The sequence below is a fragment of the Chlorocebus sabaeus genome, chromosome 21 (assembly GCF_047675955.1).
Source record: "Chlorocebus sabaeus isolate Y175 chromosome 21, mChlSab1.0.hap1, whole genome shotgun sequence".
Taxonomy (NCBI): Eukaryota; Metazoa; Chordata; class Mammalia; order Primates; family Cercopithecidae; genus Chlorocebus; species Chlorocebus sabaeus.
In genome coordinates, this window is record NC_132924.1 from 10,800,672 (window position 1) to 10,827,957 (window position 27,286).

Consider the following 27,286-nt stretch of genomic DNA (forward strand, 5'->3'; position numbering starts at 1 on the left):
CAATAGGATATATTTATGAGAGAGAGTGTGTGTGTGTGTGTGTGTGTGTGTCTATGGCGGGAAGAGATTTTTTTTATAGGGATGGCATTGTGTAATTATAGAAACCAAGAAGTTTGACCAGTCTGTAAGCTGGAGACCCGGGAAAGCTGGCGATGAAATTCTATCCAAGTCTCAAGGCCCTAGAACCAGGAGCTCTGATGCTCAAGCACAGGAGATGGGTGTCCCAGCTCAAACACAGAGAACACATTCACCCTTCCCTGCCTTTTTATTCTGTTCAGACCTTCAGCAGATAGGATGCCTACCCACAGTGATGAGGGCACATCTTCCTTACTGTCTGTCGATTCAAATACTGATCTCTCCGGTAAACAACCTCACAGACACGCCCAGAAATAGTTTCCCCAGGTATCCGAACACCCCTTGCTTAGCTATTGCAGGTTCACCCCTTGCCACCTCACCACCTATGTGCACATCTTTAAATCGTAATTTCCAGAGAAAGACAAAACAAGGTCACAATTCCAACTGGCATGACACTGCTGTCCTGTATACAACCAAAAATGCACTCATGCCTTCCCAGAAGAGAAGGTAAAGTCCTTGAGTTGATGTTTACTCTCTCCTGATATCCTGTAACTTAAAATACTGTGATGTAAAATTATCAATAATTAGACACTGCTATACAAGTCTCTTATGTCCCATGTTAAGAGAATAAGAGGAAAGAAAACACAAGTATTTATATATATACATATATGTATACACACACACATGCAAACATATTCTTAACAAAATGAGAAGGAAATACTCATTGACAATTACTGTTTTCATTTCTGTAACTGATCACATCACAGCTGATATTTATAATGTCTTCTACCCATTCTGTATTCCCCTTGCCTTCAGCAAGCACCTCAGCTGGTTGTGGTTCTTTACCTGGTGGTGTGATGCAAACCATCATTCTTGAAGGGTCTGGGCCATTAGTGGTACTGCCTGGACTGGGTCGGGGTAGTTTCCATTGACCTTCATCGCAGGGCTTACTAAGGGAAGTCCAAAGGGATCTCCTGCATCCCATACTGTTCCTTACCTCCATTCTAGAGCAGTAGTCTATTTTCCCCTGGGTAGTCTGGGTCAGTCACCCAGCCAACACCATAAATCCCCCCTCACCTGTTGACTCAAAAGCCTGACGAACCCAGACTGACCATGTGGCATCTTAACTTCCAGTTCAGTGAAATCATTGTCGTGCCTCCTGGTGGAATCATTTATTCTTCTGGACCTAAGATCCCTCAGCCAGCAGAACATAAAAGTCATGAGGAAAACACTTTGCTAGTAGGTTGCTTAGGGATAATGATGGTGCCACTCCCCTTTTAACCTCTTGATTCCTGGACCCTGTGGGAGAAACAGCACCATATATTGGACGTTATTGAGAGCATACACACCTTCTGGAAAACATTGCCCCAGCCCTACAAGGTATTGCTACCTCTCTGACCCTGTAACTGAGTTTTCAAAAGTCTACTTTACTGTTCTATCAAACCAGCTGCTTCAAGGTGGTGGGGAACATGGTAAGACCAGTGAGTTACATGCACGGGCTCATTGTTGCACTCCTTTGTGTCTGATCAAGCGAGTTCCTTGATCAGAAGCAATGCTCTGTGGAATACCATGACAGTGGATAAGGCCTTCTGTGAATCAAGCTACACATAGTAGCTTTGGCAGAACTTACATTCTGTAAGCTACTGATGGAGAAGCCAGTGGGAACCTTTGCTTCCCAAGAAGTAGTTTCCTGCAGAGGTTGCTTTGATAACCGTGAAGAAAATGCAGCCTGTTAAGACCATTCGTTGTGAGATCTGGGCTGGTGTTCATGTGCTCAGGGACCTGTGGAGTGCTGGAGAACACCTGGAGGAGGCACTGCTGTCAGACAGCCGGAGTGAAGCGTGTGCGCTGAAGACTAGATCAGATCGACTCGTGGAGGCATCCGGCAGAGCTTACGGCAGGATCCATCATGAAGGGAGGGCCTGTGGAGGGTTTATTCAAGACAAATTGGGAGCAGATGTCTCCGTTTCAACCCTACACAGGCATGGAGGACCACATGCTCCCTGTGAGGGGTGAGATGAGGATTGAACAGTTAGCAAAAAACAGGCCACAGGGGGTAATGCTAAGAACTAGAAAAACCTTCAGATCCCATTGGGACTGGAGAATATCACATAGAAGGCAATCATCTTGGCTGTATTTCTGGGTAGAGTTAGTGCAGACAGCAGGATGAGGGAACAGTGGCGGGGTAACTGGGAGACGGTACCCTTACCAACTCCTCCCTGCCTGGCTCAGACTCGCTTATGCTAACAGGGCCAGCCCTCACCCTCCCACCCACCCCCACCTGACCAGGCTTGTTTGATCTACAAACGCGGCTTCCTGGGACTCCCTCCTAGAAACCCATGTGTTTCAGGCCCCCCACCCCATCCCCGTTCTCTCCCATTCCTGGGAAAGTTCCCCAAAGCCTTAAAGATTGCAGTTTCTGCAGCCCCCACATAATCACATTTGTTCTTTAATTTCCAGTGTTTCAAAAGATCATGGCCACTAATGAATGATTATACAGTAAGTCCTCCTGTCTTAACATCATCGATAGGTTTTTGGAAACCGCAGCTTCATGCAGAACAACAGATAATGAAACCAATTTTACCATAGGCCAACTGATAAAAACGAGTTAAATTCTTAGCACATATTTCTGGTCACCAAAACATCGCAAAACTTCTAAATAAAGACCAAAGCACTTCTAAATAAAAACCAAACACTACTAATATTAAACATTGAAATAAGTATGAGCTGTACGTACGTTTAAGAAAGATTAATAAAAGCAAGTAATGTGATGATTTACCCAGTTTTTCCAGTTCAGGGTCACAGGTGGCCGCAGCCTACCATGGCAGCACAGGGGTTAAGGTAGAAACCAGCCCTGGACTGGCCCCCATCCCATTGCGGGTATACTTATACTCACCTACATGGGGACAGTTTGGACACCCCAGTGACCCTAACGTGCTCAGTATGGGGACATGGGAGGAGAGAAGTGCAGCCGGAGAAAACCCATGCAGACCTGCCGAGAAGGTGCAGTCTGCACAGACAGCGGCCCCAGCCTGGGATAATAAGATGATGTTGAATGAAAGATGTTGGAGGACCTGCCGTATCAGCCTGTAGGCTGAAAACAGATGGGAATCACAGCAATCAGACTCATTCTAACAGCCCACACTCAGAGGCTCCGGCTGTCCAGGCTCTGTCAGGCTTTCCCTGCCTCATCACGCCTCTCCGTGAAGCTCCTGAGTGAATGAATACTGTTATTCTTATCCCTCCTTTACAGTTGAGAAGCCATAGCCTGTAAGCACTGATTTGCTGGAGGCCACAGTCGAATCCACACAGTGTTATGTAATTGTTTTAGGGGGTTGTATTGTTGTTTTTGTTGTTGTTAATTTGTTTCGAGACAGGGTCTCACTCTGTCACCCAGGTTGGAGTGCTTTCGTGCTTTCGTGCAATCGTAGCTCACTGCAGCCTCGATTTCCCAGGCTCAACCAATCCTCCTGCCTCAGCCTCTCAAGTAGCTGGGACTACAGGAATGCTCTGCCATGCCTGGATAATTCGATCCTCCCACCTCAGCGTTACAAAGTGCTGGGATTACAGATGCGAGTCACTGTACCCATAATTGTTTAAATTGACACAAAAGATGGAGAAAAGTGTGTCTTTAATCTGTTGAGTACAAAGTGCATACATAAACATAGAAAGGCAATGTATCTGATTTTCTTCAAACATTTGAGAAATTTTGTTACATTTATCCAAAAACTTCTTAAAAAAAAAAAAAAAAAAAAGGCCGGGCGCGGTGGCTCAAGCCTGTAATCCCAGCACTTTGGGAGGCCGAGACGGCCGGATCACGAGGTCAGGAGATCGAGACCATCCTGGCTAACACGGTGAAACCCCGTCTCTACTAAAAAATACAAAAAAAAAAAAAAACTAGCCGGGCGAGGTGGCGGGCGCCTGTAGTCCCAGCTACTCGGGAGGCTGAGGCAGGAGAATGGCGGGAACCCGGGAGGCGGAGCTTGCAGTGAGCTGAGATCCGGCCACAGCACTCCAGCCTGGGCGACAGAGCGAGACTCCGTCTCAAAAAAAAAAAAAAAAAAAAAAAAGACTACCAAAAAAACCAACCTAATATAAACCATGGTTATCTTGGGGATAAGTGATTATTTTCTTTCCAAATGTTTGTGTTTTCCTTACTTTCTATATGAAAGAAAAAGAAAACAAACTTCATTTTAAAAACCAAAATAATCCTAATTTAAAAACCCTGGTAGAATGTGGTTGTAGGAGGGTATCTGTAATAAGAGGAATGGAAGAGGTGGGGTGTGGCTGTCTATCCTTTCAGGACATGGAGGGGAACATGGGGTCCCTGCCTCACAAGGGGACAGCATCCAACTTCCAGTCCCTGGGACAGACCCTGAAACCCTAAGGCTGGAGCCCCGGCATCTCATGTAGGTTATTTTGAGTGTTGGTGGGTTTTGCTGAGGTGAGTGTTTTCTGGCCAATAAAGCCGGGTTATTTTGGGCCACCATAATTGTGAGTTAGACAGGTGGTTTGTGTGTGAAACATTTAATTTGCTGGCTCTGTAGTCTGTTGACTTTGGATAAGGCTAGTAACAATTCTATACAAGTTTTCCAAAATGATGGGCCCGGGTGCTGATCTTATCACTGTTACAAGCAGATGCACATTGCCAAGGCATGCTGCGCTATGGGAGGGGAGCTGTAGGGGAAAGTCATCATGTTACTTTTCGTTGCTTTTATGCTGACTACTCTACAGTATTTGAGTACCTTTTAGGTATAGTAGTCCCCCGCTTATTCACGGGGGGATATGTTTCAAGACCCTCCGTGGATGCCTAAAACCTCAGCACTGAATATATGTGTGTGTATGTGTGTGTATATGTGTGTGTGTGTATACACATATATACATACATATAGATACATTCACATATATATACGTATGTGTGTATATATATGCACTGTTTTTTTCCTATGTATACATACCTGTGATAAAGTTTAATATCTACATTAGGCACAATGAGCAACAATGACTAGCAATGAAATAGGACAATTATAACAATATGCCAACAGCAGTACTCTTGTGCTTTGGGGCCATTATTAAGTACGATAAGGGCCCCTGAACACAATCTCTGCAACACTGAGACAGTCCATCTGAGAACCACGACCACTGCTCAGTGACTCACAGGCAGGGGAGGAGATAGTGTGGATCCGCCGGACAAAGGGAGGATTCCCGTCCATGGTGGGACAGCACAGGATGGCAGATTTCACCAGGCTGCTCAGAAGGACACAACGATTCAAAACTAACCAAGAGTTTATTTCTGGAATTGTTCATTTAATATCTTCAGACCTTGGTTGATCACAGGTAACAAACTGCAGAAAGCAAAACCTCCAACAAGGTGGGACTACTATGATGGTTTTTGCTGTGTGTGTGTGTGGGGGTGTGTGTTGGGAGAGCACTGTATACAAGCATAGTTATTAGTCATTTCGCTTTTCTCCACTCTTAATGGTATGTTAGCATTGTGCGATTTCTAAAAATACTCAGAAGAGAACTCATCTTGGAACAGGCCTGTATTAGACTATCTTTTCAATATTAAAAGATACGTTTTATTCCTTAGTCCAGAACCCCAGGTAACAGTTTAAATTGGTCATCTTCACAGTCTGCTATTTAATCTGACCCAAACTTCAGGCAATTGGTACAAATAACTAATAAGGCAAAAATAACCCAACTGGCCAGGAAACTAATGCCCTGAGGTTGCAGATGGAGGCACTGATGCAGAGACACCAGACAGGTGATCCTTGGAGACTCAGGCTTCAATGCTGCCATTGATGAGGGCTCATTTCCCCTGGTGACATGACAGGCACCTCTCATTAGCCTTTTGACAGCCCTTTTACACCTGGGACATGGAGGCTCTTTACTGCCTCTCCTCTGTTTTCTCCAGCATCTCGGGATCCCATTTGCTCACACTCAGGCTGTACCACCCCTACCCTGCTCAGCTTTCCTACCCCTGCTCTTCCTCCTGCCCCCAACTTCATCATGCACCCCCCATATTGTTTTTTTGCTCTTTGTTTTTGACATAGTTTACAAACATTTGGAATGTGTTTTATTTTTGTAAGTAGTTTCCTCATTCTGTCTTTGTGAAACTATTCTATTATAGCTTCCACAAGTAATTATTTCAGCTCTACTTCTGTCTGAAGGAAAATGTCACTTGTAACTTTGTTGAGGGCATTTTGGGACAAGTTCCCATGAAACAGGAGACATGTGAAGAGCACTGAGATGGGAAATGGAATCTGCTAATTTTAGAAAAAGGCAAATACTCCTGCCTTTTGAGAGCAGGGACTGAATGTGACTTTCTGAGACTGGTTGTCCATGAACTCCAGCGCCTGTTGTTGGAGACAGCTGTCTTTGAATTATTGCAGGGAATAGGTTTCAGTAAGATGACGACAGAAAGCTAGATGGGGTACAAAGCTTAAATGTAGGTGGTTCTCACCTGCAGCCCAGCAAGGGGAGAAAGCCGGCTGGCCAGGAACCCTGGGGGAGGTACGAAGGAAGCCCTCCCACGTGTGGCCCAGGCTGACCGGCAGCAGCACCTGGGAAATGCACCCCTGGGCGGCCCACCCCAGCCCCACCGAATCAGAAACTCATGGGGGTATGGGGTCTGGACAATCTCTATTTTAACAAGCCCTCCAGGGATTCTGACATGGGCCAAGTATTAGACCATCATCTTCTCAGAGAACTTAGGATGTTTATGGCCAACCAGGCAGCTAGGCCCAGCACCTGTGATAATTTTAGCTACCATTACTGAGCATTGACCCTGTGCCCTGCTAGCTCCTTCATAAGTGCTGTCTCATTTAATCTTCACTAAGTCCTTAAAGAAAGGAATTTGGCCTTGTGGATGGGGACATTAAGAGATGAGTTTGAGTTTCCTGCAGCCCTTGAGGGGCTGAGCGCCGAGCTGAAGGACACGCTATTAGTGTAATAAAGAGTGGCAGTGGCGTGGGCATTGGAAGTCCAAGAAGGATGCGGTCTGGGGCGCCTGGAGATGCTAACTTCGTGGAGGAGGGAGGGCCTGAGCCATCCTTGAAGGAAGATGAGGACTTTCAAGAGGAAAGAGAAGTACATGTTCTGAGAACTCCAGCTGGAGATGGGTGCAGTAGCCAACCCTGGGGTCATATCTGCAAGTCCTCTTCTCTCTGAACGTGTGCCCTTGACCCCCTCTCTCCTGGCTTCCCATCTGTCCCCTCAACTCTCCAGGCTGCTCCAGGGCAGAAAGGTTTGGATCCTGGATAGCGGACAACCTTCTCTGCTGAAATGAGGAAGGCTGTGGAAAGGAAACAGATATTTTACATTAAAAGCAAGTTCCATTTTCTTATATTTCCAGCCATATCATGGGTGATGTGCCCCGAAAACCCCTTCTGCTACCAAGCATCTTGAAAGCCTGGGTTTCTGTGATGGACATCATTGTAAATGCATAGCTGAGCTTTATGTTGCACAGAAAATGAGAAGGAAATCATAAAACAGAAGCATGAGGGAGAGCTGAGATGCTGGGGGCTTCTGAGGAGGCTGGGGCTGGTCTTAGTCATCTGGCGCCTGCCTTGTCCCGAGCAGGCACAAGGCCCCTGGCCAAGCAGCAGAGGGGAATGGGGCCCACAGCAGTCCCCAGTGCAGGGAGATACCATAGAGAAAAAAAAACATCAGAAAGTCACTCCTCTCCAGGCCAGGCAGTCAGAAGAGAAAAAACGTTACAGTGGCTTCAATTCATCGGAAACATGGCCATCTCCCAACAAGCCCAGCACCCATATGAGGAAGGCCCATGAAGAGTCCTTCGCTCCCAAGGAGCGTGAAGAGGCCTGGACAGCAAGACGGAACTGTGGGGCCAACCCAGTGGAAATCTCACAAACTCAATAGATTTTATAGATGGCAAAATTTAAGAAGTCGTCCATAAGGAAGTAAAAGAACTGGCCAAAAAAGAAGTTTGTAATTTATCAGCCGGGTGCGGTGGCTCAAGCCTGTAATCCCAGCACTTTAGGAGGCCGAGACGGGTGGATCACGAGGTCAGGAGATCGAGACCATCCTGGCTAACACGGTGAAACGCCGTCTCTACTAAAAATACAAAAAACTAGCCGGGCAAGGTGGCAGGCGCCTGTAGTCCCAGCTACTCGGGAGGCTGAGGCAGGAGAATGGCGTGAACCTGGGAGGTGGAGCTTGCAATGAGCTGAGATCCGGCCACTGCACTCCAGCCTGGGTGACAAAGTGAGACTCTGTCTCAAAAAAAATAAAAATAAAATAGAAGTTTGTAATTTATGTGAAAAGAAAAAAAAAAAAAAAAGCGCAAAATTTCCTTTTTATGTGTTCTTTGTTTATTTGAGACAGAGTCTCACTCTGTCACCCAGGCTGGAGTGCAGTTGCAGCACGATCCCAGCCCACTGCGACCTCTGTCTCCTGGTTCAAGTGATTCTCCTGCCTCAGCCTCCCGAGTAGCTGGGATTATAGGCACATGCCACCACTTCCAGCTAATTTTTGTATTTTTAGTAGAGACAGGGTTTCACCATGTTGGCCTGGCTGGTCTCGAAATCCTGACCTCAAGTCATCCACCCACCTTGGCCTCCCAAAGTGCTGGGATTACAGGCGTAAGCCACTGTGCCCAGCCCTTTTTATGTTGTAATTTTTCTTTAAGACACCTAATAAAATGTTGCATTGCAGAGGAACAGTGACAATTTTGTCTGTCACCACCAACCTCCACTTTTAGGTACAAGGGAAGGAGGAGCAGAGACATGAAGACAAGAAGCTAAGATTGGTTGGGCCCGACCGAGGGGCCCTGTGCCAGGTGGGGAGGCACCTCTTTGGGGCAGGTGAGGCACAGGGACGGGCGCTTGGCATGACTGGCATTACAGGGTGGCATTACAGCGCACCCGGACATCTTCTCTGAGTTACAGAAAGTGACCTGTAATGTCTGTTCTTCAGCATGCAAGAGGTGAGGCTCAGACGTCTGGGTTCTTAGCTTTTGTCAAAGAATGCTCTTTTCTGGTATTGCATACTAAATATTGATTATATTATCAAGAATTTACATTGCACAGTGTGCCAGCTTGAGGAGGCCTTCCTGACTGGGTGAGATGCCCTGAACTCCAAGTGCCCACTTGAACAGGGTCAGCCTGGGTCCCTGAGGGCAGCACAGGACAGGGCACACAGCTTGCCCAGAAGATGCCATCTGCCTGTCAGGCAAGAGGATGGTCTGAGTCCTTTCCTCTCTTATATCCATAGAGATCTATTTTATTTCTTAGTTAAATCACAGTGAATTTCAAAGGGGATTGGAGGCAGCTTTTTGTGTCAATATTATTCAAATTAGAAAAGTCTTGAAAAAGGAATAATTTTTATTTTAAATGATTGGAAATAAAAATACATTAGTTAATGCTATTTTTGAAACCTACATTTTCCTTAAGTGGCTAGAAGTAAACACTAGGAGAGCTCAGAAATATATATGCTGGGAAGGGAGAGGGAGGAGGAAATGCAGTTAAAGGCAGCCACAAAGGCACAACTCGGTCCTGCCTTCTTGGGAAACAAGGCTAAAGGGATCAGAGAGGATGCTGTGTCAAACAGCACTCATTTATGTAATAATTTGGTCATTTTTATATGAAATTTACATCCAGAGTGATGGATGAACAGTGTGTTATGGAAAGCTAATAAAAGTAGGCCACATACTTTATTCTCTAGGGTTCTGATGATAAAAGGATAGAAGTTGGAAGAAAGCAGCAGAAGGAGGGATGGCATTTTTCTTAGGTTGCCCGTCTCAGATGGTGTCTGACTCACCTTTGCTTCATAATAGACCCAAAGCATAGTCAATCTGAGATTGAGTCCCTTGGCACCTTGGCAGGTCCCTGAACCTCTCTTTCTGAGGCATTGGTTAAATAAAATTTATGTGTTTTAATAGACTAGACAACCTGGAGACAGAGTTTCTATTTTAACAATGAAAACTAAGACACCAGCTTTGTTCTTGCCAGCGGGGATGGCCAGCCACTGCCCCACACTTCCCTCAAAGGTGAGGCCCCAGAAATGTGTAAAAAAGGACTGAAGGTTTTTTCCTCAAGAAATGGTTTCAAATATGTTGAGATTCCCAGATAAATGGATCCAAGATTTGTTACATAGAACATGGTAGAAAATCTTTCGGCTTAGAAAAGTCTAAATGCACATATACTCAGTAAGATTCATGTAACATGTTGGTTAAAGAACCTTAATTTGACTCCTGCCTACCATGTGGGTTTTTTGTGATGTTTGAATGAACTTGCCCCTTTTATAAGCTGAGCGGAGTGTTTCTGCAACACACACCCTCAGGGAGAGGTGACATAATTTGTTGGTTGGGGCTTCTTTTATAATTTGCAAAATAGGAATAATAATATCCACACTGCAGGGAGCATGTGGATTAAATAAGGAGGTAGATAAATATTATCCATTTGAACACTGCAGAATGTCAAAACCCAACTACCATTATTTGGTTTGCAAATATCAGTGTTGAGCTGTACTATCTGATAGTAAATTAGCCAATAGTGTAATATTTTAGACTACTCCTAAAGTCCATGACAGTGGCATAGAGGAGGAATCCTGTTTAACTATTTGCTTAGAAACAAAAAAAGCACATTAAAATAAAATGAAACTTCAGTTTCAGGGTAGCTGAACTGATTCTAAGCACCATCAGCCAAAGCCAGCATTGTGGCTCCAGAGAAAAACTGACCACCCTATCCAAATTGAATCCTCACCCCAGCATGCAAGCGTCTGTCCCTGACCCTGTGGAATTTCACTTAGTCCAGTCCTGGTTCACGCACCGCATCCATGACTGCTCTTGATAGGCTTTCTGATCCATAGTAAGGAAACAGCAATATTCACATGTGGCAAAGAAATTCACTCCATACCATTGCTGACACCCCGATTTAAACACAGGAAAGATGCCACAACTCGGTAGACAATTGTGTTTTTAATGCATGAGAGAAGGACAACAAGGTGAGCAGAGAAATTTACTCCAAAGGAAGTGGAGTTAAGTTAGGAAATGGAACAAAACTTTAAAATAAATACTTTTAGTCATTGCCTCAGAAAATTTCAGTAGATCATCACATACATAAAATAAGGGCAGGCTATTATTGAAAAACAAGCATCAAAACATTCTTGGAAATTAAATACACATCTTTAGAAATGTGCACATTTAGACACATTCAGGTAAAAATTTTAAAACTCCACAGATAAAATCTTACTAGCTTCTACAGAGGGGTTATGTATAGCTGTAAAGAAATCATGAGAACATATGCCTTCTCATCTGTGATACAAGATGCTAGAAAACAGAGGAGCTGAGAAGACAGTATTCAAGAAGGATTTTCATCTGAACCTTCCTTTGGTTTAGCCATATACTGGTATTCAAGGATGAGAATTAAATGGAGCCAGCCTTCAGACACAAGAGAGCTTTGAGAGTATACCCTCCTAAGTTAGATTATACTAAAGTATATAATCCAAACAATGGAAAATAAATCTAGGAAAGGGAAAGACATGTATGTAGCTGTCCAATTTAATATGTAATATAAAATAAAGGTTCCTATAATAGAAATACCATAATGTTACATAGATATATGTGCAAAATCAAGGAAATTTAGACATTTATTAGACAGGACTCCTTAGTTCTCAGAAATATGTCTTGACCAGTTATGCATAATTGGGTTTTGTGGCGATTTTTAGCTCACATAACTGGGACTTCCAAGAGACTCATCTTTATTATGGGCATGATTAGGTCCAGGAGCTGAAACATTGTCTTAGAAGTATGTTCTTCTCCAATCCGTGGATAAGTTCTTCCCTGTGCTGGTTAAAATGGCAGCCATTTATCCAAAACTTATAACCAATCCATTTATTCCAGCCCAATTGGACCATCTTCCTGAATACCCAAGGTGCTGAGAAGGACTTTGATTGGTCCAGTATGTGACACATACTCATCTTTGGACATAACATTGTCCTAGGGGAATAGTTAGGGGCAGATAGTCTCACCCAGATATGATAAATTGGTTACCTGCAAGAGGGCAGAATTCTTTTAACACAAACTGAGAGTGGTGGGCAGAGAAAAACAACAGCTGTTTATTATATGTTTTTAAAAGAACAGCAATTGGAACACAGCTGTGTCCTACAGTGGAATAACTTGGAACTTTCTCTGCCCAGGGACTCTAATAGGCATGTTAGGATTCTAGGACTAGAGTTTGATTCAGATAGTGAAGAAATAGGAGCTGACTGATACCAAGAATACATCACTTGACTCTTAAGAGAATCCAGGTCTAATTTTGGATCCATAAATGTTTTTCAAACCTTCATTATCTTGCCTTCTTGAAAAGATAAAAATGTGTATGTGTATATTGCAGTGTTCTGGAGTCAACTGATTACCTTCATCATGGAATGTCTTTGAGGAGCCCAGGTCTGTGGCATTTTTGACTAGGGCCTTAATATAAAATGTTAGGAAATTGTGCCCATCAAACTAAAGAGGCTGTGATTTTGACAAGGAATGAACAGGCAAACTTCACTTGGAGGAAACTGTGCCTAGGGAATCAGTTAGAGAAAAAGAGGGGAACAAAGTTTGAGGTGCAGAGTCAGAGCAGAATCTATATAATGCTGGTGGCAGAGGGTCTCTCAAAGGCAAATCCTAAACCCAGCGTCTCCAAACCATGCCTCCTGAACATTTGCACCTTGTGTATGCACACAGACACTAGTGATTCCAACCACTCAACAGTATTTGATGTTTCCCATGCAGCCTGGCATTTCTCTGCTTTTTCCCATCTTTTGACCCAACTGTCCTCTGCCTGCCAAAATCATGCTTGTGTTCAGACGCAGTCCAATGGTCGCTTTCCTGTCTCCTCTAATTAGAATGAGCGACCACTTCTATATTCCTGTGGTATTGTCCATGAATCCCACCATCTCAACTCTTAAATTGACTGAAATGTATTGTGTACATTGGTGGGTTTAAACTAGGGTATACATTCTTCTGGGAGAACACCAGGACTCTCCAAGGGAATCCACTTCCAAATGTTATACCTCCACATGTATTCTTTCCTGGAATTCATGTGCCTGAGAATTCACCGGTGACCAGCATCATTCCAAGTCTTTTTCCCCAATGCCGGTTTTACAGATACCTGCCTTCTCCCTCATAAAAGACAGACATACCCCTCCCCTATCAGGAATCTTACTGGGGTGCACTTTCCTGAGATGGGCAAACCTTATTCCCGACCTCAAATGAGAACAAATGGAAATATTGGTATAAGATCGAGCAAATAAGTAACTTTAATGAGTTGGTGGCGAATCTTTTTGAACATCAGGTGGTTTCCCAATTTTTCTTTCCAACCAAATTGACAAAGGATCTAATTGTTATCAGATTATAGATCATTAAGAATAATTTTTGTGACAGACTAAGTGATTATTGACATATGTTAGAGGAAAAGTTTTAAAAACCTAATGGAATGATGTAACTATAACAAAAGTCCCTTAATTTACCTTTGTATGTGACAAGCTTTGCCTAGTGCTCATATCTGTAAGATGAAAAATAGACTTGAATTTATGCCAAACCCTGCCTCATGCTAGCAATAAGTAATCCAGTCATTTTTAAGGAATTAATTGGAAAAGCCTCACTCACTTATGAAATGCATTTCCAAATGATATTTTACCTTTTTGCTTAACAAATGTCAAAGTTTCTAGAACATTTGTATAATTTTGGTTTGCTGTTTTCTGTTAGCACAAGGATAACAGTATAAAAAGGAATTTAATACAACTGCCTTATGGTTAGGGGAAATAAAAATTACATTTTAACTTATATACATATTTTATACAAAAAGGCTTGATGAATAAAAAAAAACTCAAGCAATAAAGTACATTCAATTAGGATGAGATTTTGCTAGGTAGTGAAATGGAAATAAGTTCAAGGAAGAAGAGACATGCTCTAAAACGCTGCCTATTAAAGGAAGAACTCATTTACTCATTTTTACGTGGAGAGGGCTGGGCATGAAAATACTATGATATCCAGATTCCTTTGTTTATATTTTTAAATGGCAAAATATTTATTTATAAAATATTAATACTTACAACACAATTAAAATGTACATCTCTTGCAACCAACTAAACTCATGATGGAAATTTTCAGATATCAGTGAAAAATGGAAGGAGATGCATGATTGTTCAAAATTATTTGGAGGGAAATGCAAAAAAAAATTTCCATTTATTTATTTATGTTTAAGATGGAGTCTTGCTCTGTCGCCCAGGCTGGAGTTCAGTGGTGAGATCTCGGCTCACTGCAGCCTCCGCCTCCCAGCTTCAAGCGATTCTCTGCCTCAACCTCCTGAGTAGCTGGGACTACAGGTGCCCACCACCACATCTGTCTAATTTTTGTGTTTTTAGTAGAGATGGGGTTTTGCCATGTTGGCCAGGCTGGTCTCAAACTCCTGGCCTCAGTGATCTGCCCACCTCAGCCTCCCAAAATGCTGGGATTACAGGTATGAGCCACTGCACACGCCCCCCCACCCAAATTATTGAAGTGCTTTATGTCAGTTTGTATCACTAGTTCAGAAGCACTTCACATTATTTTTCCCTTTCTTCCAAGTGCCTAAAACATGGAGAACAAAGCACAGGTTAAGATGAAGTGCAGCATTCCTTATTGGTTGTGAGTGTCTGTGGAACCCATAAGCAGCGCTGTGAGGTGGCAAGGTAGCTTTTCTTTCTTTGAAACATTTTCTCTGGGCCATATACGTTTGGTGAAACTGGCTCTTGAGAAATCTTCTCTCTTAATGAACCACAAAAAAGCAATATCATAGGACACAAGATCTTTAATTTGCATTTAATAAAACAATAAAAATGAATCCATTCCAAAATTACTTAGAAGATACTTATATTTAGTGATGGAATTATCTTTGCTGACTCTGTAAAAAAAAAACGACTACCGAACTGAGAATAATTGTGTTCAACTTGAGGAACTACTAGCCCTAAGTTAGCATTTTCTTCTTTGTGCTTGAGCTGAAGAGTTTACCAAAGCTCATTCAGAGATATGTAATGGCCTCTGATTATATAATTTAGGTGGAGGACAATAGAAGGGTTACTATTCCTTACTTAGACTCTGGCTATTCATTTAGAAGAGAATTAAATCATGAATTTATATTAGGCGTCTGCTAAAGACAAAGTAAGTGTGTTTTTTCACATTTGCAAAAATCCTGCAGTAATAACTTTTTAGTTCAAAAAGGTTGTTCATGCCTTAAGAGAATAGCAAAGCTGCCAGTGCATTAATTAACTCAAAAATAATGACTTACCCTCTCAGGGACGACAGAATATAGCAGAAAGGACAAAGCCAATGTTGTATTCCTTTTAAAGATTCCTAATTAGTCACTGGTCAGTTGTAAAAATGGGTGTTTACATCCTATATTTTGATTTGGCTTTTCAAAGACTGCAGTTCTACTCTAGAAGGAATTTTAGAGCCCATCAGAACCAACTGCTTACTTTACAGAAAGGGGAAAGGGGATTGTTCAGAGTGCAATTTGGGCTCTTAATTCAGCCCTCCTGCTGCCCCTGGGTTTCAGGCTGGGGTCCCTGGACCGCTGGCTCTAGGCAAGCCCCTCAGGGGCTGGAGAGAGGGTGGGAAATGGGACACACACAGAATCTGGAGGACAGGACCTGGGCCCCCAACCTCGATGCAGCCCAAGCAGCTCCACGTTTTCCTTTTATGTTCTGAGTTTCCGTTTAGCATTGATGAAGAAAAAAAAATAAAAAAGTCTCCTGCACCATTATCTCATTCAGAAATTGTCAAAACATGTTACAGTTAATGGGGTTAATCATCGGAACCAGCCAAAGGAAGAAAAGAGATGTGGGGTGGGGGCAGGATGAGTGAGATGGGCGTGTCTGATTCCAAACAAAAGATGCCCAGGACAGAGCAGACCTTGGAAAGGAGTGATCAGAAATTGCCTAAAAACTCACGCCAACCCAGGTTGGGGCTTCACAGAAATATCTCCCCTTCTCTTCAAATCTGTGCTCTTTCTGACGGCTCACCAGGAAGCTTCTCCAGGAAGTTCCCCATCACCCTCCTCAAAGCCTTTGCAGGTGGTCCCCCTTGGCCGCAGCCTGCCCCACCCTATACTCCAAGCAGGTGCCAGAATCACTGTGGGGAGGTCTGCCCAGTCGGGTCCTACCCCTTTGGCAGAAGGCCTTGCACCCATGTTTCCTCTCCTCCCAGCATTTAGACAGTTGTCTTTTCAATTCCTGTGCGACTCTTCTCCCTGGACGCAGGTAAACCTCCTGAGAGCAGAGCCCCCCTACCTGCTTCTGCACCAATGGCATGAATGGTGTCACAGGGCTGTGGCCAGGCCACACGGGCCATGGGAAGATTATCCACATGGAGAGCAGGAGAGTTGGCCTGGGCAAAAGGGGAGCTCTGGTAATAGCACTCGCATTAGTCATTTTGTAAATGGTTTAACACATGTGTGCACTGAATATGTGACCTCTCACTCCATGTTGATTTAAGGCTTTGCAGGTGGCTTAATTTAGACCACAGGCTCTCAACTTTTTTTTTCTTTTGCCTCAAAACTTCTGAGGAATATATACGTATGACCAGACAAGCATTCCTGATCTTTATAACTGGCTAGAGAAGGGGTGGAGGCGGGTTAGGGTCCCTCTCCCCTGCAATGTGTTCTGTGCCTCCAGAGGGCATGTACCAGGTGCTCTGAGGGCCCCCTCCAAGGGCCCTGGCAGCAGAGGGCTAGCGGGGGCACATTTGTTCAGGCCACTTCACACCTGAGTGATAATCCCTGGAGAGGGAAGAGGGTAAGCCAGGCTAAACCAGCATTTGTGTGGCCCCTACTGTGTGCCACCACCTCGCTCAGTCTGGCCTGCCACACTCTGCCTATGGGAGCACACCGAGAGTTGGTGTGACTATACAGCATTGTCATTCTTTGTGTACGTGTCTGTCCCTTCAGAAGCTGTGAGTGCCAGAGAGCCCACATGTTTGGATTGGAAATCTGTGTCCCCAGGCCCTGTCATGGGGCCCTTCACATTCAGGCACCCACTCAGCAATAGGGACCCTGTGGGCAGCAGCATTACCTTACTGCGTTAGGGTGTGAATCCAGGCCTCTGTGACCTGAGAGTTTTGTTCTTGTCATACTTTTTAGATACAACATAGAAAAAAACGTGCTGGTTTTATTGTTCAGTGATGGCGGCAAAAGGGAAGGCAAGAGAGGAGTGAGGGGAAACAGGGAGCTACTGTGACTTTTCTTCTCAATATTTGTCTTGAATTAAGAGTCTGGCCACAAAAGCTGGGGAGAGAACTAGAAGAGCGAGGTCGCAGCAGACCAGCATCACTGCATTCAGCATATCTCCTCATGCGTTTGTGCTGTTCTAAACTATTCCTTTTTTTTTTTTTTTCATTCTATTCTTTACTTTGGAGCTCTTTAGTGAAATGTATTTTCTTTTAAATTTTTGTTCTTTCATTTGTTTTATTGTTTGGAATCTCAAACCAACACCTGATGGGATTTTATTTTGGTTTTGTTGATGATAAGTTGTTAGTCTCCTGTCCAGTTAAAATATTGGTGATGTTGAGTGCAATTGTGATGTCACTTCACTCTCGGTGCATGATTTTGTGGAGTGAGCATTCCTAGAGGAGTCTTAATTCACTTTGGGCATCCAGTGACTATTTAGGGGAAGAATGACTTTAAAACAAAATACACTGGGACTGCAACAAAACACAGTCCTTGTTTCCTGGACTGTCATAAATAGTGCTTAGATCATATATCCTGAAGTGTCTTGAAGTTTAAAATCTGTTTTTATTAAAAAACAGTAACAACTCTAATATATATCAGGCTAGAGTTGTGTGTTTTTGTCCTTCAAATTTCATCTCTATGCATAGAGCCTTCTGTGATTTTAGGGAATCTAGAAGCTCAGGAAGAGAAAAATAATGACCTCCCATTCCTTACACTTAATGTATGGCTATCTACGAATAGCTAGGTAGTTGTGCAGAATGTCCATAGTGCTACCCATCATTAGTATTAGTGCTTGACAGAACCTGGCTTGGAGAGCGAGTTGCCCCTCTGTGCATCTCACCAAACTGCTGCAGCAAATCACATTTAGTGCGTAGGAGCCAGGTAACCGCAACCACAGAAACTGGCCTCACATGTAAAAATTAAGGGAGAGCCAAAAGCTGGGGAGTAGGACCATGAATCTTCTAGGCTAGATTTCAAATATGAAATACATGTGAGATGTTTTCAAACTCATATTTATGTCTGCTTATTTATATTTCCAAAAACTCTAATTGTTGTTAATGTTTTTCTAAAGATCTCACATTAAACAAATTCCATTAAACCAAAGGTCAGACTAGAAACAATTGTATTCAACATGTCATTAGTTTGAATTTTTAAATGTGCTTGCCCATAGCCATAGAGAGGAGACCAATATAAAAGGCTGATTAATCAAATACTGATTTTTAAGGGAAAATTTTGCTCTCAATCTTACATGAATGACTCCCTCTGAGTTAAAATGTTTCAGGAGTATTCAGCAGTATTTGAATGAGGGTCTTCCTTTATTTTGAGCACCCTGAATCCGAAATTTTAGAGTGGGGCTAACACACTGATGTCACACTTGTTAGGCAGTGTGGACCCCGGAGTGGTTTGGGCTGACCTGTCCTTACCGTGTCTTGTCCAGTAAGCCTGCCCCTGGGGTCTGGCAGCCACTGCAGCCCGGATGGAGTCCCACAGGTGCTGTCAGAGGCGGAGGAGACCGTGTCAGTTGGCAGCTGTTTTGCGTCGGAGGATACGACCGAGGACTCGGGAGTGATGAGTTCCCCCTCAGACATCGTCTCCCTGGACTCGCAGCAGGACAGCATGAAATACAAAGACAAGTGGGCCACGGACCAGGAAGACTGCAGTGACCAGGACCTCGCTGGAACCCCAGACCTGGGTCCCCAGAAGAGCCCCTTGTGGGAGAAGAATGGCTTTGAGAACTCACATCTGAGGTGAGTCATGGGAAGGACGGGTGGGGACGGAAGTCACAGCCACATCTGTGTCTCTAAAGAGTGTCTTTTGTCACGGGATCCAACACGTGCTATCACAATCTGCTCTGCACCAGGGCCCCGACCCTGATTCACGGCAGCTGCTCTCAGGCATGTCTCTGTGCTGTCTGTACATCTGCAGTAACTTACAAAGACTGTGTAAGAGTGACTTGTTTGCTTTGGCACCATACCCTTAAGTATATTTTTCTACTCAACATCGTGTTTGTAAGATTTATCCATGATGATATCTGTGTTGTTCATTCATTTATTTACCCATTTTCCTGATAATGAGCACTTAGATTGTTCTAGTTTTTCAGGGCTAGAAACAATGAACAAGAAACGTATGTCTCTATTTACATGTAGAGATTTTCTAGAAGAGGAAACTGACGGGAAAGAGACTCATCTTCAGCTTTATGGGATACCTGAAATGCTCATGCAGTTGGCAGGGCCCCCAGTGTCTGCAAGGTCCCCTTGTTGCACACCGATGCCAGTATTTAAGATCTGTAGACATCTTGAGCTTTGCCAGCGTGTAGGCGTAGATGGCTTCTCATGTAGCTTTCATTTACAGTTCTCTGATTAGGAAGGATGAGCATCTTGTCATTTGTTCATTAGCAATTTGGGTCTTGTATTGTATTAATTGCCTTTTCATAGCCTTTGCCCTTTTAAAAAACATGCTACATTTGGCCTGGCATTGTGGCTCATGCCCATAACCCCAGCATTTTGAGAGGCTGAAACAGGAGGATTGCTTGAGTCCAGGAGTTCAAGACCAGCATGGTCAATATAGTGAGACTTTTTCTCTACAAAAAAAATTTAAAAATTAGCTGAGCGTGGTAGCACGTTCCTGTAGTCCCAGCTACTCTGGAGGCTGAGATGGGAGGATCACTTGAGCCCAGGAGGTGAAAGTTGCAGTGAGATGAGATTGTACCACTGCACTCCAGCCTGGGCAGTAGAGCAAGACTCTGTCTCAAAAAAAATTGAATTAAATTAAAAATTGTTATGTTTACTTTTTTTGATTATTAAATTCTCCTTTGTCAGTTATTCGCACATGGAACATTTCTAAGTCTGTGGCTCAAACTTACCTGTGTTTTCTTTTCTTGTACAATGATTGTCTTCACATTTTAGTATTCATTTTTCCTTTTTCTCTCAGATGTATATAATCTTTGCCTATTTAAGAGATCCTTCCTGTACCCTAAAAGACTAAAGATAGCCTGAATTTCTTGTAAAACTGCATTCTCACATTTGGGCTCTCCCATACCTGGGGTTTATTTTTGGGTGTGATGTGAAGAAGGATCTGTTTTTTCCCACTGATTCCTATCCCCGCTGTGGTCAGACATCAAGTGTCCATGTGCGCGTTGTTCTATTCCAGCGCTCTTTCCGTGGCACTGGTGTATTCGTCCATATCTGTACCAATATCACACTGTCAGGATTCCTTTCTTTATTCTTATATAGAAAGACATGTTGATTCTCTTCAGCCCACCAATTTTTCATCTTTTAGATAACTTCAAGAACGCATCAAATAAATACTATGGAAATGTTAACAGAAAGAAGGTAAAATGGGCTGGATGCAGTGGCTCAAGCCTATAATCCTAGCACTTTGGGAGGCTCAGGTGGGTGGATCACCTGAGGTCAGGAGTTCAAGACCCACCTGGCCAACATGGTGAAACCCCATCTCTACTAAAAATACAAAAATTGGCTGAGTGTGGTGGCGCTTGCCTGTAGTCCCAGCTACTCAGGAGGCTGAGGCAAGAGAATCGCTTGAACTCTGGAGGCAGAGGTCGCGGTGAGCCGAGATCGCGCCATTGCACTCCTGTCTGGGTGACACAGTGAGACTCCATCCCAGAAAAAGAAAAAAAAAAAAAGGAAATAAGGTAAAATGATTTAAAGAAATAGTTCATAAGCCAGTCACCAAAATGAATGAATGCTTTTATAATATGTTTTTCGGGTTTTGTTCCAACCCTATTCATATGAACACACAAATCCGTATCTGGTTAGTGTAATTGTCTTATCAGTAATACTTTATATATCTTTGTACCTAACAGTTTGTCATGACCAGTTCCCCATGTTGTTATACACACTCCCTAATAACGTTGAAGTATAGCTCTTCAATTCTAAGGGTGACTCCAAGACCAAGCTTATATTTCATCAGAAAGGAAATTTGAAGGCAGCAATTGGTTCCTTCCTGCCTACCCCACACAAGGTGCATTTTGCTGAGGTTGGCCTGTGTTGTTTACATCTGTGAGAACAGAGGAAAATTATGGCATTTTCCTTTTAGTCATTCAACATAAAGAAAAATCACTTTCTACTGTAATCTCTACGTCTTTTCTGCAGTTTGCATGAGGATTGCACAGGTTTGCATTCCACATCTGAAACTAATCAGACATGCGTTACTGTGCACCCTGAGGGATGCTGCGCATAGGACTCATTGTTTGCTTTGCTGGTGCTGACCGTTGATATAAAATCTTGCTGATTTCTATCCAAATAATGAGGGTTCATATTGACTATGGCCACAGCCAGGATAATCATTGAGTCTTTGGAACCTGATGCTTTATGCAAACAGGGAACACGGCATGTTTTCCTGCCCTCATCTCTGGGGTGCCACTGAATTTGAGAGTACTGTGGTGGGGAGGGAGGGAGTTTGGGAATCTGATAGACCTACAGTGGAATCTCACCACCACTACTAACTAGCTGTTTGGCCTTTAAGAGTCCACTTAATTTTGCCAAGCATTACCTTTTGATCATACACAGTGCGGATATGCCACCTATCTATCAGAGTTGTCATGAGCCTGTGAAAAGCCCAGCACAGATGATACCATGCACATTGCATATATAATAAGTAGTACCCATTGTCAGAACTACTGCCCTTAGTTTAGGAAATGGGGGCACCATTGAATTGCCCTGGACAATCACTTTCCTTCACCAGGTTGTGGTCAGCTTATCAGTCAGATGAGGATGAAGATGCTCTCTGAGCCCCTTAGCCCTGGCTGTGATGCTGGGTTATTTGCCCAAGAGTTGGGATTGACTCTGCCCTTGCGTGGAATGACTATAGTCTTTTTGCTTTTTGTTTTTTGTTTTTGGAGGGTGGGGGGATTTCATAGAATGAATCTAGTTTTTTGGGCACCATTTTGAGGTTTTTTGGGTTTTTTTACAGGAATTATCTCAACTGACAAATTAGACATATTCAGAGATTTCAGCATGGTATATCACATTTTTTCCCAAATACATGATTTTCAATAAATTTCAGGATTACTTCAAAGCAGTGCCTCCCATGCAATGCAAGGGTTGCAAATATGGATGCCTTAGAGGCAAGGCAGTGGTTAGGCAAGGTTGAGGGAAGCTCAGCAGATGAGAGACCACAGGCAGTGTGGAAAACATATGCTTTCTCTAAAGAGAACAGCCCTGCTCCCTCTGTCCAACTGTCGCCCTGTGGGTTACAGACCCAGTGTGGCCAGTTTTTGAAGAGAAGCCAGAAATCTGGATTTTTAGGTAACATCTCCCAAATTGTAAATGTTGGCAACCAATTCAAGCACTCAGGGTGAAACGGAACACACATGCAAGTTGGATGTGGCCTGTTCCCAGACTTACACCCTTCTAAAGACTGAAGGCTGCATCGATTGTTCCACTTCTTTTTGGGACAAACAAGATTACTTTCCTTACCTATTTGCCAACTTTGGAATATAGTTGCAGCTACTCAGGTATTTCCTGTGCTTGAAAAATATCGATTCACACATAAAGTTGGGAATGAAGAGAGAATCTGCCTCTTTTGATGAAAATAGTGTGTTCCAGGGACAGGCTCGGCATTCACATCTGGAGTGAACCCTGTTGAAAGCCAAGGCAGCACAGGGGTGGTAAAGGCAGGGCTGGCGGGGACTGCCCCGGCAGCAGAACTCAGGTGTGGCCCGATGGAGCAGACGGGTCGGGTGGTCACGATCCCTACAGTGAGGACCCATGCCTCGGGGCTGACAGCCCAGACTCAAGGTGAGCTCATGAGAGCACAGAAACCACCACTGTTCACAGGGGTGTGGCCCTCACCTCGGCCACCTGCACAGAAGAACCCTATCAGAACACTAAACAGCAGCATCCATGTTCAGACTCTGGCGGTGGAGAGAAACAATAGCAAAGAGCAGGTTTTCTGACAGGCAGTGTGAGCAAAAGCCTGGCAGAGCGTCCCTAGTTGGCACCTCAAGCTCCTCTTTCATTGTGCCCTGAAACACATACCCAACCTTGATCAAGAGGAGGCTGCCCAGAGAGGGCATGACCACCATTCCTGGTGCCCCGTGCCTGGTCCCCGAGCCCAACCTCCTGGTCCTACCCTGGATGACCCCCATACCTGGTTTCCATAACTCATCCTGAGCTGCCCATTTGTGCTACCGGAACCCGTGTTTGTCTTACATGGCAAACGATGAAGATGTAGGACCTGGCTGTGGCATGAGCCCTCTCCATCCCCTCTGAATGCCAGGCCTTAGGGGCTCAGGCAAAGCCGAAGTCACCTTCTGTCTGGCTGGCAAGGCCAGGCCTCTAGGCTGGGAGTGGAGTTGGATAGGTTGTGAAGCTGTCCCTGATAGCCCCAGACATCTTCAGCCTGCAGAAAGTCTCTGCTGTAGTCCCAGTCATCAGGAAAACGAGGATTGCTCATGGTTTATCAACTTGGCCAAAGTGGTGTCTTCCGTTGCCGCCCCTCTGTTATTTGGGTATTCACTAAACACTGTTTGGGAACAGCCTTAAGACGCTTCATCACCTGGGAAGACCCAAGTGTGTAAGGTCTACATCGCTGTGTTCTAGTTTTCTTAGCTATTTCTCCTTTCTCTGCACCCTACGAAGGTCAAAATCATCTAGACTCCTTTGGCTAGGGATGCCTGGGTTCACACATTGACAAGCTGGAGGCAAACACCATTTCCTCAAGAGCTCTGCCATCTGTCCAGGGAGAGAGCCATATTGGGCTGGCCACAGCTAAAAACTGTCCTGGTTCAGTGGCATCTTCACTGCTTGGGTTGTGTGCAGTTGTATTTAGGGGCTCGACTGGCCTCGCTGCTGCTGCAGCCCTTGCTTCATACGTGGCAGCATTGGTGGGCTCCATTTGGTGTCCTTGGAGCCAAGGCATTAAATTGAAGAGCCTAAGGAATACCATGCTTCTAAGAAGAGCAAGTGTGAATGCTTGGTAATAATTGGAATATGTTGCGCGTTGGCTCACGCCTGTACTCCCAGCACTTTGGGAGGCTGAGGCAGGCGGATCACCTAAGGTCAGGAGTTCAAGACCAGCCTGGCCAATGTGATGAAACTCCATCTCTACTAAAATTACAAAAAGTAGCCAAGCATGCTGGCGGATGCCTGTAATCCCAGCTGCTAGGGAGGCTGAGGCAAGAGAATCACTTGAACCCAGGAGGCAGAGGTTGCAGTGAGCTGAGATCACACCACTGCACTCCAGCCTGGGTGACAAGAGCAAAACTCCATCTCAAAAAATAATAATAATAATTGGAATATATTATATGTGCTGCTGCAATTTGAAAAGAATATGTTTTTCACATCATTTGATTGTATCCGATTATAATTTTTCACTGCAAAATAAATCTCAGTTGAAATTTGACCTTGTAAAGGGAAAATCAGACTCCCAGAGTCTTCCTCTCAACATAGTACAGCCAATGAAGAAACTCCTAAGGAAGAGCTCAGCCCAAAAGCTGAACAGGAATAACAGAAATGTGGTGGTTGCATTTCATTCTGGGGACACCTGGGCATGGCCCTCAGGGAAGGTCCTGTGTGCCTCACACATAGCTCTGCCATGGACTACATGGACCCACAGACTCTTACAACAGGCATCTGTCCCTTATGTATGACCCCAGCCAATGCTCCTAATACTTAAAGAGTCACTTAATGTGAAGATTGAAGAGTCTGCATTTAGACTGCTTAGGGAAGGAACTGCCCATGGCTGGCAGTGGTTTGCCCAGTGGCTTCACCTCTTGGTTCAGTTTCCTGGTCAGTAAAATTGAGATATGCACTACCTCCCCTTACAATAGTGCCTGATACATTGCTAGCCTTCAATTATTGGTACCTGGTGTTATTGTTGCAGGTATTGTTATGTACAACTGACTGAGGAAGGGGAGAAATTTGATTTGTTAGGTAATCTTTGTATCTTGTATCTAGCTCTGATTATCTTCCTCTTTATTTATAACATGTTTGAAAAAGATAAATAGACATATATGTGTGCATGCATATGTGTGCATGTATTTGTGTATATATATATGTGTGTATGTATTTGTGTGTATATATATGTGTGTATATATATGAGAGAGAGGGAGAAACAGAGAGAGAGATGGATGGGGAAGTAGAGGAGACTATTATCTCCTCCTACCTGCAGGGAAGGAACAGTGGAACTAGCACTGATTATAAACTCTTGAATTCTGAAAGCAACCTTGCTGTAATCAGGCAATATCTAACTGTGTATAATTATTGTGAAAATCTGAGTTCTAGGGTTCCTTTTGGGAACATCAATTCCACAGGAATGCTGTGAGGAGTAAAAGAGAGAGATTGAATAAGTGGGTGTCAGGCTTTTTTTTTTCTTTTTTTTTTTAAATGGTAAGGCCAAACTGTAATCATGTGCAGAGCCACCAAAGGTGGAGAGTGTAGCTTCTCTGGTTGAAGGGAGCCTCCCTGGAGTGCCTGATGTCCCATTTCAGCCTGGAAGCCTGTGCCTTCCTTCTCAGCCCCCACTTTTCGGTGCATGCTGGGGATGATGGCTACAGAAGCGCTTTATGAGGAGCTGTGCCATTACCTGCAGGCTTGTGGCTATGAGGAGCCTTATGGGACTGAGGGCCTGTAGTGAGAGGTGCAGAGGGACCCAGATCACACCAACCAACCTCTGAAACCTGGTGGGTGCAGAAACTTTGTGACACAGGAGCATTTAGAAACATTTGGCACCACCTAGAACCTTGAAACTTCATTGTTGACTGAAAGGTGAGTATGCAGCTCATGACTATGTGAGAGTGCATAGATTATGTGCAAATATTGTGCCTTTTTTTTTTTTTTTTTTTTTTTTTTTTTGAGATGGAGTCTCACTCTGTCACCCAGGCTATAGTGCAGTGGTGTGATCTTGGCTCACTGCATCCTCCCCCTCCTGGGTTCAGGCGATTCTCCTGCCCCAGCTTCCCAAGTAGCTGGGATTACAGGTGCATGCCACCATGCTAATTTTTGTACTTTTAGTAAAGATGGGGTTTATCCCTGTTGGCTAGACTGGTCTCAAACTCCTGACCTGAAGAGATCTGCCCACTTTGGCCTCCCAAATTGCTGCGATTACAGGCATGAGCCACTGCATCGAGCTACTATGCCATTTTATACAAAGGAGTTGAGCATCCACAGAATTTGGTATCTATGGGGGATCCTAGAACCAATCCCCCTTTCCTCAGATACAGAGAGGGTTGCATAACAACTTTGTGACTACTGGATCATTTAGAAACATTTTCTACACTCCAGACCCCTTCTAGAACCCTGAAACTTTGTGACTGCATTTACAAAGGACTGTTTAAAACACGTGTGAGACCTTGGAGAGCTGCACCATCCAGTATGTGTGTGGCTGCTGAGTGCTTGCCAAGTGTCTGATCCAAATTGACATGTGCTGTAAGTGTAAAATATACATCAAATCTGGTACAGAAATAAAATAATTTTATATTATTTGCAGAAATCACTAGAGTATTAAAATTAATTCTACCTATTTCTTTATACATTTTAAATATTATTATTATTATTATTTTATTTATTTTTTGAGACGGAGTCTCGCTGTGTCGCCCAGGCTGGAGTGCAATGGCCGGATTTCAGCTCACTGCAAGCTCCGCCTCCCGGGTTCACGCCATTCTCCTGCCTCAGCCTCCCGAGTAGCTGGGACTACAGGCGCCCGCCACCTCGCCCGGCTAGTTGTTTTGGATTTTTTAGTAGAGACGGGGTTTCACTGTATTAGCCAGGATAGTCTCGATCTCCTGACCTCGTGATCCGCCCATCTCGGCCTCCCAAAGTGCTGGGATTACAGGCTTGAGCCACCGTGCCCGGCCCATTTTAAATATTATTATAAAAAGATTTTAAATTATACATGTGGCTTATGTTTTATTGGGCACCATTGTTCCAGGACTCTGAAGCTTTGGTAATACAGGAACATTTACAAATGGAGGGGGGAGGTTAAGCACATATGACTATCATCAACTGCATATTTTCCCAGGCTTCTTGCCTTTAGTT

General features: G+C 44.0%; 1 protein-coding gene across 4 annotated transcripts in view; it reads left to right on the forward strand.

Annotated features, from left to right (window-relative positions):
• Positions 1 to 27,286, forward strand: part of COBL (cordon-bleu WH2 repeat protein) — a 301,591-nt gene that overhangs the window by 253,649 nt on the left and 20,656 nt on the right. For all 4 annotated transcript variants that reach the window (XM_007981297.3, XM_007981296.3, XM_007981295.3 and 1 more), the window contains one exon: positions 18,727 to 19,036. In XM_007981297.3, the coding sequence (XP_007979488.3) occupies positions 18,727 to 19,036 (310 nt within the window). The remainder of the gene's footprint in view (positions 1 to 18,726; positions 19,037 to 27,286) is intronic.